The following is a 16,456-nucleotide window of genomic DNA, read 5'->3' as shown; positions in this document are numbered from 1 at the left end:
CGCAGCTATTTGGGCAAATTTGACGGGGCTGCAGCACCCAGGAGACGACTGAGGAGGAGGGGCTATATGACGTCAGCGAAAGAATCTTCCTCCTCACTTACCAGTTTGTTGTTGATGTGACAGGTGTTCAGTTTATCATTATTAGTATTATTATTATACATTATTATACATTTTTTATATATATATATATATATATATATATATATATATATATATATATATATATATATATATATATATATATATATTTATTATGCCTTCGCGTTGTGTTGCCGGCTTTTGCTCCAAAACCCACAAGGATGGGGTAAGTTTATTCAAGTTTCCCAGAGATCCCGAGCTGCATGCGAAGTGGGTGAAGCAAGTCAGGCGCACTCGTGACAAGTGGGAGCCCTCACCAACATCCGTCCTGTGCTCTGAACACTTCGATTTGGATTGTTTTGACACCCTTCCCAGCTTAAAAGAATCTCTTGGGTGTGCAGTTCAGCACAAACGTGTGTTGCTACCATCAGCAGTGCCTACAGTATTCCGGAGGGGGTCTACTAGTAGCTATGCCGGATCCAGCAGTTGCCTGGGACAAGGCGACTCCTCCAAAGACAGTCCTCCTGTCAGAACGTGTGTTGAGAAACGACATAAGATAAAGGTACGTAGAGCTATAGAGTGCTCCGACATGATGCTAAAAATAGTAACACTGCGGTCTGTGCGGCCATCTTGGAAGTGACTCGCTCCAGAGCGCTCATAGAGTACACATCATAGAGTACACATTCATGATAATCATAAATGTAATCATAAAGTCGGCGTGATATCAGTCATGTATTTGCTTGTGAAAGCTTGCGGCTTTCATGTAACTGCCGCCTAGCAACGAGAGGCAAAGGGTAAAGAGGGTAGGCTATCATAGATTCTATTCGGAAGAGATCAACACATGATTGCTTAAAAATTAGGTATTTTAACAATTTGCATCTGTTTTGTGATTATCGTGACACTTGTGTGTTCTATAGAACTGTATGTCTTATCAGCACATCGAGGATCTTCCACCGGAGGCTTTAGCAAGTACTCGTAGCAACACTACACTTTACCCTTTGCCATGTGTTGTTAGGGAACGGTAGCAAGTACCCCGATGACCGACTTCAAGAATATGTAGAAAAAAATTAGAAATTATACTTTTCAAAAGTCATTTAAACTTAGTGTATTGCATTTCCATTTATATTGTAGGTTCTTGCTGATGTTTTTGCGGAGTATGACGCAGCTGCTGAATCAGAAGCTGCAGAGTTTGTATGTACTAGTTGTGAACATTCACATTATTATCAATCTCGTTTATTTAAAATCAGATAAAATCATGCCATCATGATCACTGCTTAAAGTACCAGTATTTGGTTGTTGAAGAGCTAGCACTAGAGAGTTCACCGGCGTTTTCATGCGCCATTTCCATTGAGTAGAACAGCCAGTGAACCGCAGCGTGTTCTTCCGCTGACGTCACAGCATGGCCGCGAGCCACGGACCCAGTTTTCTTGCGCTGTGCAATTAAAAGTTGGATATTCGCGTAACAACAGCTTCTTTTCACGTAATTATAACAGAAATCTAACATGTTTGCCATGTTGTATAGTTTATTTAAGAAATTGCATAGAGTCATGTTCGTGTCATCAGCCCTTTAACATCATATGATCAGGAAGCAGGATAAAATGCACCAGAAAGAAGCAGAATGTAACACAGAAGACATCATGTCTGCTGACATTTCTGACTCACGGATTTCAAAATGCAAATTCAAACATTGAACACATCATGACTTCCTTATTATATAAATATAAATATTATCCAAATATATTTTCTGTAATAAAAAAAATGCTATCTGACTTATACAGCAGCAAGTGAAAATATCTTAAATAAAGCTTTAATAAAAGTGCATTTCTATTCATTTCATTATGGGAGTACTATAAAATGGATATGAGATTATTGAACTTTCTAGATTTCGAGACATTTTTACTCATTTCAAGCTTGAAACGTTCTCATTCTGTTGCCAGTGTTTTAAGTAAAGATGCAAAATTATCTGACAATAAAATAATACTATTATAAGCTTTGGTTAAAAAAAAAGGAAAAAATTTGGAAACAGGTTTAGCAATTGTACATCTGCATTACAATATTTTCATGATTATAAGTTTTACTTATAACAATTATATATCAATATATTTTCTCTTCCTAAGTAAAAAAAAACAGGCAAATATACCGTATACACAATGATATGATTTGCATGAAAATGGGATTTATTTTAAATTATATATAAAGCTACAGTATAGAAGTTACACAAGAAGCACAATTACAATTAAAAGGCAATTACAATTAAAACTTGAAGGGCAATTAGTTGAGTAGAGTGCATACCTCTGCCAACCCACATATCATCAACATCAAAATCAAATCACTTGACCCTAGGATAATATTAAAGCTGTCCACCAAATGTCATCCAAATCCGTTCACTACTTTTTGAGTTACATTGTGAATAGATTAAAAAAAAAATCCCAGATCCACACACATGTCCAGATTTGCATCAAAAGCTAATCAACTGTTCCTATTTTTTTTTTACTTATGTTGGGAACAGCCAAACAAGTAAATGTTGGTGAAAACATAACCTCCTCCAACTTAGTTGGAGGAGGTAATTACAATTAAAATTGAAAGGATTCAGTTTCAATATTCAGAATAAAGGCATTAAATTCTCAGCAGTAATCTCTGAGACAATGGAGACAGATTAGCATTAGCATGAACATCCCTATCTAAATATCAAGCAAGAAACATGTACAGAGATTAAATATCTAGCTAGAAACATGTACAGAGATTAAATATCTAGCTAGAAACATGGACAGAGATTAAATATTTAGCTAGAAACATGTATAGAGCCAAATATCTAGCTAGAAATATGTACAGAGATTAAATATCTAGCTAGAAACATGGACAGAGATTAAATATTTAGCTAGAAACATGTACGGTATAGAGCCAAATATCTAGCTAGAAATATGTACAGAGATTAAATATCTAGCTAGAAACATGCACAGAGATTAAATATCTAGCTAGAAACATATGTAGAACTAAATATCTAGCTAGAAATATTCACAGATTAAATATCTAGCTAGAAACATGTATAGACCTAAATATCTAGCTAGAAATATTGACAGAGCTTAAATATCTAGCTAGAAACATGTATAGAGATTAAATATCTAGCTAGAAACATGCACAGAGATTAAATATCTAGCTATAAACATGCACAGAGATTAAATATCTAGCTAGAAACATATATAGAACTAAATATCTAACTAGAAATATTGACAGAGATTAAATATCTTGCTAGAAACATGTGTAGAACTAAATATCTAGCTAGAAACATGGAAAGAGATTAAATATCTAGCTATAAACATGGACAGAGATTAAGTATCTAGCTAAAAACATGTATAGAACTAAATATCTAGCTAGAAATATTGACAGAGATTAAATATCTAGCTAGAAACATGTGTAGAGTTAGTTAATGAACCTGGCAAGCTGAAACCCCAACAGCATTTGGCTAAACTAGCTAGCCAGCTAATGTTACCTTTCTTTATTGTATATACTGTGGATAGTGTAGGTTTACTTAAGAATTGCTCACTTGATTAGTTAGCATAAGAACAGACAATATAACATAGAACAGGTTTTGGATTAGCTGGGTCAGTTGTAAACATAATCTGTTTACTTACTTTTTCAAAAAAATTAATTACTCCTGTGATTAGCAGAACCAGCAACCTCATTTTATTCAGGTCAGTGTTTTTAATGTGATTTAATATTATTAACATATCCAACCCTTTTTGTTATATGTGATAATGAAGGAACATGTACGAGACGTAACACATTCAACATTTTGTTACCATAAATTACGCTTCGTATACTTTTTTCCACCTCATTCCGCATTCAAGAGTTTGAGATTGATACAAAAATAAATAAATAAAATAGTGCGCTAGGATTGTAATACAGTATAAGCGATGACAAGGATGGGGAAATATGCAGAGCTTGTGTCCAATTTAACTTTGTACACAATTTTTCAAACTTGATTTCAGTCAACCAAAGAGATTTTTTTGCATATAAAGCTGGTAAGAGTATGATGACGACTTTATACATTATAAATGTGAAAAGTTTGTTGTTGTTTAAAATTTCAGCTCCTAACTTGTCGTGAGTTGCTAGTAAATGTACGTAAATCCCCTTTTGCTCATTTAATGTTCCAGAGAAATTCAACTCAGGACAGTAAAGTGTTTACCCACCCACACCTCCATCAAAGAGAAAAAAAAAAAACTCCAGCCTGGTCATCATAGCTACATAATTGACAGACATAAGAGGAAGAGAAGGAAGAGAGACCAAGCATTTAGTATGCAGGGAACTGAATGAATATAGATAACAAAGAGTTTTATTCTACACCTCATAGTGTAGTGTGAATATTTACTACAGTATAGACACGTTGTGTAGTTTCCATCATAATGGGCTTTTATGGCTCGTTGCCTCAGCCAGCATTATGTGTCACAAGAGCAGAGAGAAAGTGAAATGGGGATCTACAGTGTGTCATCACACTCATAGGGATCACATTCATTCTCCATCCAGGGAGTCCTTCTGTCCGTCTCTTCCTTCTTTCACTCTTATCACCGACTCGGGGAAGCCAGCAGCTGTTTTTCTTCCCTATTAGTCCCTGTTGAGTCAATCAACAATGTGTTATTATGATTATCTTTTGGTATTTCAGTGAGCGTTTTTATCCTGATTCATTCGGAGCCTCTCCTGGGAAAATTATGCACGAATACTGTACGCCCTGTTTATCACGGAGCACTTTTAACATGTGCATTCAGACATTAAATCAGGTGTCAATCCAATCACCTGGATGTGTTTGGGAAGTGTGAGGAAACTGGAGAACTGGGATGAAACCAGACATGAGGAGAACATGTGAGAAACCTGAGCTCAGGACAAACTGGAGACCCTGGAGATGTGGGACGGCAAAGCTGCCCTCTCTACCATTATTAGGACTATTAATAATATTATAACGGCGGCACGGTGGTGTAGTGGTTAGCGCTGTCGCCTCACAGCAAGAAGGTCCTGGGTTCGAGCCCCGTGGCCGGCGAGGGCCTTTCTGTGTGGAGTTTGCATGTTCTCCCCGTGTCCGCGTGGGTTTCCTCCGGGTGCTCCGGTTTCCCCCACAGTCCAAAGACATGCAGGTTAGGTTAACTGGTGACTCTAAATTGATCGTAGGTGTGAATGTGAGTGTGAATGGTTGTCTGTGTCTATGTGTCAGCCCTGTGATGACCTGGCGACTTGTCCAGGGTGTACCCCGCCTTTCGCCCGTAGTCAGCTGGGATAGGCTCCAGCTCGCCTGCGACCCTGTAGAAGGATAAAGCGGCTAGAGATAATGAGATGAGATGAGATAATATTATAACATTATTATTATGTCATTAAATGTTGGAACTGTATTCTTATTCCTCTTCATTATCATCACTGATTCTTCTTGTTGTTTTTCTTCTTGGAAGAATTATTTCAGCCTGCCACTTTGTTTAAAACGTGCTTAAAATACAGTATGTAAAGTATCTTTACAAAAATGTAAAGTTTCAGATTCTTTCTGGACTTTACAGCCGACCAGTCGGCCGCTCCGCATTAAACTTGTACAGGTCCAGCCTGTAGCTCCCTCCGTTCCTTCTCTTTTCTTTATTACTTTCTCCTCTTTCATTCTCTCTTCCTTTTCCTACCTGTGTCCTTCCTATCTGCTTATCTCACACTGCGACTTTTTATTTTCTTAATGACTCTTTATTTCCTGCTTGTGTTTCATTCTTACAGGATTTTTCACTTTTATTATATTGCAATTTTTTTCCCTTTATACCATTCTCTCTAGTCGTCTTTCTTTCGTTCTATCATTTCTCCTTCTGCTTTCCACTTGTTTTTATTACATTTTCTCTTAGCCACTTTCTTTCTTTCTTTCTTTCTTTCTTTCATCCCTCCATCACCTTCAGGTCATGCACTGTATATTTCACAGTATAAAAATCACTTTTTTTTACAAGATTGTTGCATAAAATCTAAGCATTTTATCTCATCTCATTATCTCTAGCTGCTTTATCCTGTTCTACAGGGTCGCAGGCAAGCTGGAGCCTATCCCAGGGAGCTGGACAAGTCGCCAGGTCATCACAGGGCTGACAGAGACAACCATTCACACTCACATTCACACCTACGCTCAATTTAGAGTCACCAGTTAACCTAACCTGCATGTCTTTGGACTGTGGGGGAAACCGGAGCACCCGGAGGAAACCCACGCGGACAACATGCAAACTCTGCACAGAAAGGCTCTCGCCAGCCACGGGGCTCGAACCCGGACCTTCTTGCTGTGAGGCGACAGCGCTAACCACTACACCACCGTGCCGCCCTGTAAGCATTTTATATTTACACATATTGTATAAATCATATTAATATAAAATTAATTCTTAAGCAAAACATACAGCAGGTTAAATTATTTATAACTATTATTATTATCATTATTATTATTAGTCATAGTAGTAGTAGTAGTAGTAGCAGCAGCATTGGTTTTGGTGTTTTTGTATATCGATTTGAAGTAATTCACCGAGTAAATGAGAATTCACATCACGTAATGCTTAAAAAAAACTTTATTTCAAAAGTCACAATACAAAAACAACAAAGCTGAAGATAGTAAAACCTATCTACTTATTAGCTGAAGATAATTGCCCACATTTGAGTAGATAATCTTGGGGGGGGGGGGGGGGGGGGGGGGAAGCCAGGTTGCATATAAAACTGGGGGGTAAAAGCAATCCAAAGACATTTTATAACAAATATATACACACAGTTCTGTGCAAAAGTCTTAGATAAATGTATAGAAACACTGTCGACCAAAAATGGCTTAAAAAAATAATGAAATTAAATGTTTCAATGTTAAAAAAATACTATAAACAGTAATCATTAAGCCGTAATAAATGAATACATGAAACAAAGTCGATATTTGGTCTGAGACGACCTTTTGCTTTTAAAAAAAATAATAATAGTCTGAGGTCCAGTGAGTGCAGTTTTATGCAGAAATGAGCTGTAGGTTTTACTGAGCATCTTCCAGAACCAGCCCCAGTTCTTCTGGACACTTTGACTGTCACACTTCTTAATTTTGCAGCAAAAATTTTCCGGTAACCTTCATTATGCTTTCTGTTTTAATCTGAAAAGTGCTCTGTTATGAAATATGCTGCTCAGACATATTACAAACTTTTTTCCCCCCCTGTAATATTTAATTTTGTGCTGAAAAAAAAAAAAAAACATGAACGTCTGGAACTCTAAAATGTTTTGACTGTTGAATGCTAAAGTCGTATAAAAAGTTTGTATGAGAAAAAAAAAACAGTAGGGGGGCTAAGACTTTTGGACAGTACTGTATATATATATATTTAAACAAGAACAACCTTCCCTGAGAACAGTTTCACAATGATTTTCCTGAGAAAACATCATGCTACATGTGGGTTTATTAAACCACACAGCACTCCTAATGCTTAAAATGTTTCTTCGTTGCTTTTCATTGATTTTTTTTTTATTTTTTGTTTTTTTAAATCAGTCTGTCTGTGAGGCGCTTGTTGATCTGAGCTGGATTCAGACTTGTGGTTCAGGCGATGATGGGCAGGTTGTCTCTGTAGCACGGGGGCCGCTGGGGAACGTAGTTGCAAATGTCCTGGTAATTGTGAGCCATCTGATTGCCGGGAAGTTCATCGGAGATCTCCAGGTTGGTGCTGTACTGAGCTCGGTGAGCCGTCATTGCGTCCAGCAGCTGCTGACATTTTACAGACGTGATCTGTTCACAACAACAACAACACATTTTAGGACTTGGAACATTTACAAGATCAAATATGAATCATTTATACGGTAGACTTGGGGTTCAGGTATGATGTAGAGCTGAGCTTCAGGACTGTCATTTAATCATGTTGGAGATGATAACATGGCCTAATAGTGAGAATATTCAGGGGTAAGTGTTAATCCTTCTGCATTTATACACGTGATTACTAAACCAGGAAGCATTTCTTTTGCGGGTTTAAATTCTTTAATGTATTTTGTATCTTTGCCAAAAATAATTAGCAGTTATTCCACGAAACTGAGTCGTACGTGAGCGGATAGCTATAATCCATGTACGACGAGATTGAGTGGAATAACTGTTTTATTCTATCCACATTCACTGGATTTTGAGAAATGGAGCATTTTTATTTTTTGCAAATTCGATCAATAAAAACTTCATACAAAACATCCGACAAAATCATTTCCGCTTAGAATGTAAGCGGACCGGCGAAATGACAGGAGCAATTTGTGAAAAATGTGATAATAATAATTCTTAAATTTTTTTAATAAAAGATACGTTTTCACCATCAAATACTTTCATTCCATATTTTGTTGTTTTTCTTTTTGTATTTTGGGGGGTTTTGTTTTCGAGTACAGTTCTTATTTCGTCCTCGGTTGACTCAGCAACACACTCCGCCATTTTGTTTTTCTCTACTCATAGTATATGAGCTGATATCCTAGTAGTAGAGTAGCCAATCAGAGCGCACGATTGCTCATATCCAGTGAATGTGGAGAGAATAATAAACTGCATTATTGATATTATTTTAAAGGATAAAGGCTAAAAAAAAAAAAAAGTAGGTACGGGATTAATTTGCTTTTATTAAGTCGTTATGACTGAAATAAAACAAGATTAAAATCCAAAAAGAAGAAGTTTAAAAGATAATAAAAACCACTAAAACTGATTAAAATACGTTGAATAATTTTTGTGCTCAATTTCTGTTCAACAAAACACTCCGTTGTGTTGCGTTGTACTGTTATAGGAAAACAATCAATCATCAGTACGTCCTGGAGTGTTTTATTGCTTTTATGCCACATCGGTTTTCGAACGAATTATGTTTTTCATAGTTGTTATGCATTTATGGTTACATTTGATGGTGTGGAAAGTCTGCAAAAGTCACTACGTTACAGTCCTTCCTTCCTTCACCAGCATATTTTTTTTCTCTCATGAAGTTAATAAGACGAAAAAAACTACAAACATGTCGGAAAACTTAAAGTTGCACTTAAAGTAACCTCTGACTGTTACACAGTGAAAACTGAAACTGGAGACTCCTTCCATAAATATGCAGTTTTTATAATTGTTTATTTTTAGGTTTAGATTACACGGAGCGTGGGAGTTGTTACTATGGAAACGGTAACATGTTAGGACGAATGCATGAATGGATGGATAGAGTATAAACCTATGATTTGTTGCTATGGTTGGAAAAAAGAAACGAATCAACTCCTTGTGACCAATCAGAATTGAGAATTTAACATGATGTGATATAATAATGTGGACGATTGAAACATATTAGGAATTATAATTATAGTGGAGCCCAAAGAACCAGTGTACACTCAAGGGTTCCGAAGGAGTTCTTCGGATCATTACGAGTTCTTCGGTTTGTGAAAACACTGAGCTGTAGAGGATTGGACACGAGACACATTTCTCATATTTACCTGCACGATGATCAGCTTGTTCTTTGCAGTGCTGAAGTCAGCAAACTCTTCTCCAAAACAGAGCGAGACAGTGGGGTCTGGAGCCGGGTACTGATTATCCTGATACATATGCAGTGCTGAGGGACACACAGCCTCGGTCAACACACATGTACGAGTGTACATACACAAACATATTGTAAACGTGTCTGAGATGATCATCTTTTCTCACCCTGCAAAAACCTGTTATTGTCGAAGATCTTGACTACAGCATCTCGCTCCAATTTGCTGACGCCGGTGCTGTACTGGGAGTCCTGGCTGCTCCAGAACACTCGGCTCTGACACAGGCGTTTGATGAAGATGCCCTCGCGGTTGGCTCGCAGCAGAACGCCGCGCTCCAGGTGCCCGAACAGCTTGCGAGTGACGTAGCGCTGACGCTCGTTCTCGATGAGCTCCACAGACGGGAAGCGTACGGTCTGCAGGCTGTCTGAGCCATACAGCAGCGCGTTGGAGATGGGGGGCTGGCAGGGCGAGATCCGACAGCCGTCAGTGTGAGTGGTCACTGTGTGGCCCATCGGCTTTCCTCCGTAATAGAAACAGATCATCATCTGAGCAAAAACTGGAAACACACAGGGAGAGAGAAGATTATAAATAGACCATAAAGCGTCTTTCAGTAGGATTTATATGAAGTCCTGAAATGGATACGCTCCAAATACACTCTTGGAAAATGGTGGACCTCAAGGGTTCCAGTGAAGCTTCCTAACACGGTTCTTCTTGGAGCTGCACTCGTGGAACCCTATGACAGTAGTTACCCTTAAGGGTTGTATATTTCTTTTTTTTTTTTTTGGTCTAACACCATAAAAGCCCATTTTTACAAGTGTGTCATTTAAAAGAATAGAACATCTCATCTCATCTCATTATCTCTAGCCGCTTTATCCTTCTACAGGGTCGCAGGCAAGCTGGAGCCTATCCCAGCTGACTACGGGCGAAAGGCGGGGTACACCCTGGACAAGTCGCCAGGTCATCACAGGGCTGACACATAGACACAGACAACCATTCACACTCACATTCACACCTATGGTCAATTTAGAGTCACCAGTTAACCTAACCTGCATGTCTTTGGACTGTGGGGGAAACCGGAGCACCCGGAGGAAACCCACGCAGACACGGGGAGAACATGCAAACTCCACACAGAAAGGCCCTCGCCGGCCCCGGGGCTCGAACCCAGGACCTTCTTGCTGTGAGGCGACAGCGCTAACCACTACACCACCGTGCCGCCCAGAATAGAACATTTTAATAATAAAAACAAACATTACAGGTATTTAGCAGACGCTCTTATCCAGAGTGATGTACAATGCACCCCGAGCAGCCTGGGGAGCAGTAGGGGGTTCGGTGCCTTGCTCAAGGGCACTTCAGCCATTCCTGGAGGTCCAGGGAATTGAACCAGCAACTTTTTGGTCCCAAAGCTGCTTTTAATAAATTTGTTCTCAGAACTTTCCTAGACAACGTTGCTGCAACATTTTTAATAATGCACTCGGAAAATAGTTTCTTCTTGAGCTCATCGGATGCGAAAGAGTCCGAGCTTTCTAACGTTCTACCATGGAAGCTTTTCAGCAATGGAAACACTCTTTTCTAGAACTCTTTGTGTAAAGATCCTTTTGTTCTATCGTAATACACTCAACGAACCTTAACACAAAAACGTCCATAATGTTCGACAAACTAACTGAGAACATTATGAGCGACGATTGTAAAGCTGGAACGTTCATCTGTAATTTGGTTCTACTTTCTGGAATAAAATATCAGGTGTTTATCGCAGCTTGTACAGACGATGTTATCTATACAGAACGTTCAATAACGTGTCCAAAACGTTCTATGAAGGTTACATTTCAGATGTTTAGCAGATGCTCTTATCCAGAGCTCTGGGTACAGCATACCCAGAACAACCTGGGGAGCAGTTCGAGGTTAGGTGCCTTACTCAAGGGCACTTCAGCCATTCCTGCTGGTCCAAGGAATTGAACTGGCAACCTTTTGGTCCCAAAGATGCTTCTCTAACCATTAGGCCATTGCTGTAACTCTACTTGGAACTCATTCTTATAGAAAACACCTCAGTGGTAAAGTTTGACACTCCGGAACCTTCTAGGGTTCTGGGTCGTGTAGGCTGTAACATTATACGTTCTGAAAATTCACTGTCAGAAATAAGGGCACTACAGGAGGAGTCAATTTCTGTCCCGCAAGGCACAAGTTACACTAATGTATGTACTACTAGGGCTCATTATTGGACCTTGAGGTAACTATTACCCCTTTTCCACCAAATCAGTTCCAGGGCTGGTTCGGGGCCAGTGCTGGTGTTGGTTCACAACTCGTTCAACTTGCGAGCCAGCTGAGAACCAGTTTGCTTTTCCATAGCTCGTGGGGCTAAGGGAAGCCACGTCATTACGTCGCTGTATACGTCAGTTACATCGCTGTATACGTCAGTTATGTCGCTACGTTTGCATAAACCTTGGCGCGAATATCGAAGCAAAAACAACGCGGAAGAAGCAGCAGCAGCAGCAACAACAATAATAATAATAATGGATGACTTCGCGTTTGTACAGCTGCTGCTTCTCGTCGCTTAAAAATGGCGATCTTTCGCGGTCTTGTTATTGTTGTTGGTCTTAACAACTCCGCCCCCCCGCTGACGTAAGCGGTTCTTTCCTCTGGCCCAGCAGAGAGTTGGTGCTAGCCTGGAACCGTTTTTTCTGGCCCCAGAGCCAGTTCTTTGTCAGTGGAAACAGAAAACCCGGTTCCAAACTAAGCACTGGCCCCGAACCAGCCCTGGAACTGCTTTGGTGGAAAAGGGGCAAGTGTGGAGCTTTTTAGGGCCAAACAGGTACATATATGTTCCCAAGCAGTATATAAATGGTACAAATAAGTAGTTTAGAGCACACTGATCCACTTACAAGCGACAATTATTTTCTGAGAGTGTAAGATCTGGATTTGTGCAAGATGTAAAAAAAAAAAAACAAGAATGCATGCTAAAGGTCTTGGTTTTTGTTTTTTGTTTTTTTTGCATAGTCATTAGACAGACAAGAAAGCATACACTACATACCAGCATTATAAGTGCTCATTGGTGATGGGTCCAGATGAATAGGGAGAACTGTAAAAGAAAGAAAAAAAATATATATCCATGTTATTTTTGAAAAGGAATTGCAAAAGTCATAAAGCTGCGAATCGTGAATCATGAGTCTAAACCCTGTTCAGCTCTTTTCAAATTAATACTTTAATACTCATGGGACCGTGAATGCAAAGTCAGCAACTTTCTACAGGAAATTAGGAAATCTGTTCTCCTCAGCATGCAAAACTGAAGAAGCACAAATGCTTTTTCAGCTCTCATGTGCTGCAGTGTAACAACATGTCAGTTTCACACAGTCGGTTCATTTCAGAATTAAAAAAAAACAAAACAGCACGAGACAGCAAAGTGACCGAGTTATTCGTGGATTGAAGAAAACAAAGTTATCATCACACACACACACAGAGTGCACATTCACAGGTTACAAGGGAACGTGTTTTATTTTTACTTTTCCCTGTGGACTGTGATTTGGACGTGATTGTACTTTCTTCCTGTTTTTTTTCTTTCACACACTGTGTAAATCTCAGTATGGGTGTGTGTTCGTGCCTTACCGTTATGAGAACCCTGATGCCACAACTCGTGAGGTGAAGGAACATTGCAATTCTCGTCCATAGGAGAATGACTTCTCTTGATAATGCCCGAGTATTCATCATTAGACGCCTGCACAGAAAATAAATAAATAAATATATATATATCAACGTGTTTCCATTTAGATTTCAACCTGATGATATGTGAATGAAATAAGAAAGGAATAACACACTCAGGGGTGTGCTGTTAGAGGAAAATAATCAACGACTGACAACAGGATGATGAGATGAAGAGGAGGAGTTGTTGTTATTACCATGTGGAAGTTGATTGTTTTCCGATAACATCACATCCTGAAATGTTTACTGTATATCCTTTTACAGGACGGCAATTTGCCAACAATTTTTATTGATTGAAGAATATATATGTCATGTCATTTTTTTAACCATTTATAGTTACATTTAATATTGTGGAACGCTCATACAATTTAAAATAAATAAATAAAAAAAGTATTATGCAAAGCTCTGACACTGGAGACTCCTTCCAACAAGCATCTCTTCAACATTTGCTCTTTTTTTTTTTTTTTTTTACGATAACGTATTTGAATGAGCGTATTAATACGTACTGTGATTTGCCTTGGAGCCGGAACTACTGTCAGAGTTGACTGCGGTTACAGAAAATGAATCAAGAATCAGAGAACAGCACTGTGGATACCGAGACCATCCTTACCTCTTTGATGAGTTGATCGAGATCAGGTGAACTGCAGCCCATATCGACGCCATCATTCGAGCAGCCCAAATTCAAGGTCGTGCTGATGTTTTTACCTACTGAATGCAGGAAATACTCTTTAGCTTGATTATTAAAGTTTCTTATTAAAGAGAAAAGCTTTAATGATTAATGCAGCCATCAAGAGCACAGCTCACAAACACACTCACACTTCTGCTCTTCCTCAGGGACGATCCTGTACACCTTGTACGGCTCGGAGATGTCCAGTTGCGAGCGATCTGTTACCTCTTCAAAGTCTGGACTTTTATTGAGCGCACATCGCAGTCTGGTCTTCCATGTCGCAGGTTCAGCTTTATCCCCTTCCTTAAACTTGCCTTTAAACACTGCCCAAGCCTGGAAGACATCACAGACTGCATGTAGATTTACTTACTTACTATTTAACAAAAGTATTTTTCTTATTCAAGAACTACGGTTACAAATATTTAGTAAAATTAACCATATTAACAAGTAACAAGACTGAGGAATAAATTTCATCTGCACCATGAAGGCGTTAAATAGTATTTATCAAATATTATCATTCATTTCTACAGATTGAAACACTGTAAATAAATAAACCAATATACTTAAATGCTAATTCAGGTTTATTATCACCACCTAAGAGATTTCTGTAAACATTTTTTTCCCCCCAGTGTCTTTGCAAGCAACTCTGGATTGTTAGTGTCAAAAATAAAATGTGCAAAAGTTTGCATCATCCCCATGGCTGGTTCTAGGGAAAATAACTAATACAACCAAAAGTGATATGAAAGAAACTAAAGGCAGTTATTTTGTTATATAGCCAAAAAAAATTGTTATATTGCATTTAGAAAAAAAGAGGTGCAAACTTTTAAGATCAATCATGCACATTAAAAAATAAATGAATAACATTTTTTAAAATCCCTAAAACTCAGCTACACTTTATCTTGAGTTTGTAATCATTATAAGCTGAAGACAAACTCAGCATTTTGATTGTTGAACATAACACCAGCTGACTATTTGTAATAAGATTCACAATAATGAAGAAATCTCTCTGAAACCTAACATGCTAAAGGTCTTCCTGCTCCAACATACGCAAACATTGTGAACGTGTTTCAAAATGAGTCATTTTTCATAAGCTATTTTCGCCATGTATTCAAAATGTCTAAAACCATTGGGGTTGGGTTTTTTGGTTGACTTTATGCTTTTAATGTACCAGGAACTTCATTTATAATAGATGGTAGATGTTTGTGTTTGTCCTTATATTTAAGTGTAATAAGAAAAAATTTTTATATATATATATATATATATATATATATATATATATATATATATATATATATATATATATATGTATGTATGTATGTATGTATGTATGTATGTATGTATGTGTGTGTGTGTGTGTGTGTATTTCCCTTGATATAAAATGCATTCTAGGTTGTTGTTGTTTTAAATATATATATATATATATATATATATATATATATATATATATATATATATATATAAATATAAAACACACACACACACACACACACACACACACACACACATATGCACCATTGCACTTCTGACCAAAATTTTGCATTTCCCTTTTTTGAATATTCTTTAAGAGAAAAAAGAAACTTCGAGATTTTTCTTTTTCCTTATAACTAACGCCAACATCTTTCATATCCTCTGACCAACTTTTAGATCCTTTTTTTTCCCTTTTCAGAAACCAGCCATGGAGGGTGCAAACCTTTACAGTGAAGTATAAGTATATATTTTCAAAAATATTCAAGATCTATATTTAAAATGCATGTGTGTGTATACAGTAAGTATGCTAGAAGTGCATGCAATGCAAAATTTTTATTTATTTTTTTTAAATGCACCATTGCATTTAGGACCAGTGTTTAGGCCAGTGAAGATGCACAGAGCAAATATGAAACTGAATATCATGATGATGATGAGGAGGATGATACTACTACTACTACTACTAATAATAATATTAATAATAATAATGTGCCTACTTTAAAAATGGACGCGTCCACTTCTTGGTTATAGTCCTGTTTCCCAGCATGTTTCCATGGGATGCGGAACATGGTGCGAGCCTCATCCTCCCACAACAAGCCAGAATAAATATTACTGTTAATCTGCTCTATGAGCCACTGCTTCAGCCTCCGTCCTCCTGGATTCATCTTCCAATCTGCCTATCAATACACAATACAATACAATAGATCATTCATTAATAGACCTAAATCCATCATACACATGTAGTGACTTCTTATAGAGGCACTTTACCTCCTCTTATTCACCTCTGTGATCTGCTGAAGAGAGAAGAGAAGAGAAGGAATTCTACCAGCACTTCTAGGAGATAATATCCCAAACCTGCACCACCACTGATTGATTGAATTCTGAGAAAAGTCTGCCTTTCAGGTTATTTTGTGTGAATGAAGACGTAACCACGCCCCCAAACGCCCACGCGTCCAATCAGAACACGCGCTGTGACGCGTCCATTTCAGAGGAAGACTGAGGTTCTTCGAAACTGTGGCGTTTCCGAGAAATGAGCCTCGGAGGTGTGTGGAGAGGTCTGGGGTGGGCTGCTATTCCATGGAAAATGAAGAGGGG

The 16,456-nt window shown here is 38.2% G+C and overlaps 1 protein-coding gene across 5 annotated transcripts; it reads right to left on the bottom strand.

The window, feature by feature from the left end:
* Window positions 1–6,752: 6,752 nt before the first annotated feature.
* On the bottom strand, window positions 6,753–16,255 carry irf8 (interferon regulatory factor 8). 5 transcript variants are annotated; one of them, XM_060923233.1, is made up of 9 exons: window positions 16,130–16,255; window positions 15,859–16,038; window positions 14,047–14,230; window positions 13,841–13,935; window positions 13,138–13,246; window positions 12,566–12,613; window positions 9,710–10,096; window positions 9,502–9,617; window positions 6,753–7,810 (listed from the first exon to the last, which is right to left on the bottom strand). In XM_060923233.1, exons 2-9 carry the CDS (start codon window positions 16,024–16,026, stop codon window positions 7,625–7,627), a joined length of 1,293 nt encoding a protein of 430 aa, XP_060779216.1. In that variant the 5' UTR covers window positions 16,027–16,038; window positions 16,130–16,255; the 3' UTR covers window positions 6,753–7,624. The 5 variants fall into 5 exon arrangements, with proteins under 5 accessions (XP_060779216.1, XP_060779213.1, XP_060779211.1 ...); XM_060923230.1 differs by having other exon boundaries at window positions 13,841–13,938; window positions 15,859–16,034; XM_060923228.1 differs by having other exon boundaries at window positions 13,841–13,938; window positions 16,130–16,254.
* Between the last annotated feature and the right edge of the window lie 201 nt (window positions 16,256–16,456).

Source organism: Neoarius graeffei, chromosome 6 (genome assembly GCF_027579695.1).
Source record: "Neoarius graeffei isolate fNeoGra1 chromosome 6, fNeoGra1.pri, whole genome shotgun sequence".
NCBI classification, from domain to species: domain Eukaryota; kingdom Metazoa; phylum Chordata; class Actinopteri; order Siluriformes; family Ariidae; genus Neoarius; species Neoarius graeffei.
This window is presented reverse-complemented; position numbering and strand designations above follow the sequence as displayed.

Excerpts from the sequence above, each read along its gene's own strand:
- irf8 (XM_060923230.1), bottom strand. The coding sequence starts at position 16,026 with ATGAATCCAGGAGGACGGAGGCTGAAGCAGTGGCTCATAGAGCAGATT. Across the intron at positions 14,231-15,858 it reads TGGACGCGTCCATTTTTAAA|GCTTGGGCAGTGTTTAAAGG; the intron begins GTAGGCACATTA and ends GATGTCTTCCAG. Across the intron at positions 13,247-13,840 it reads TCGATCAACTCATCAAAGAG|GCGTCTAATGATGAATACTC; the intron begins GTAAGGATGGTC and ends TTTTCTGTGCAG.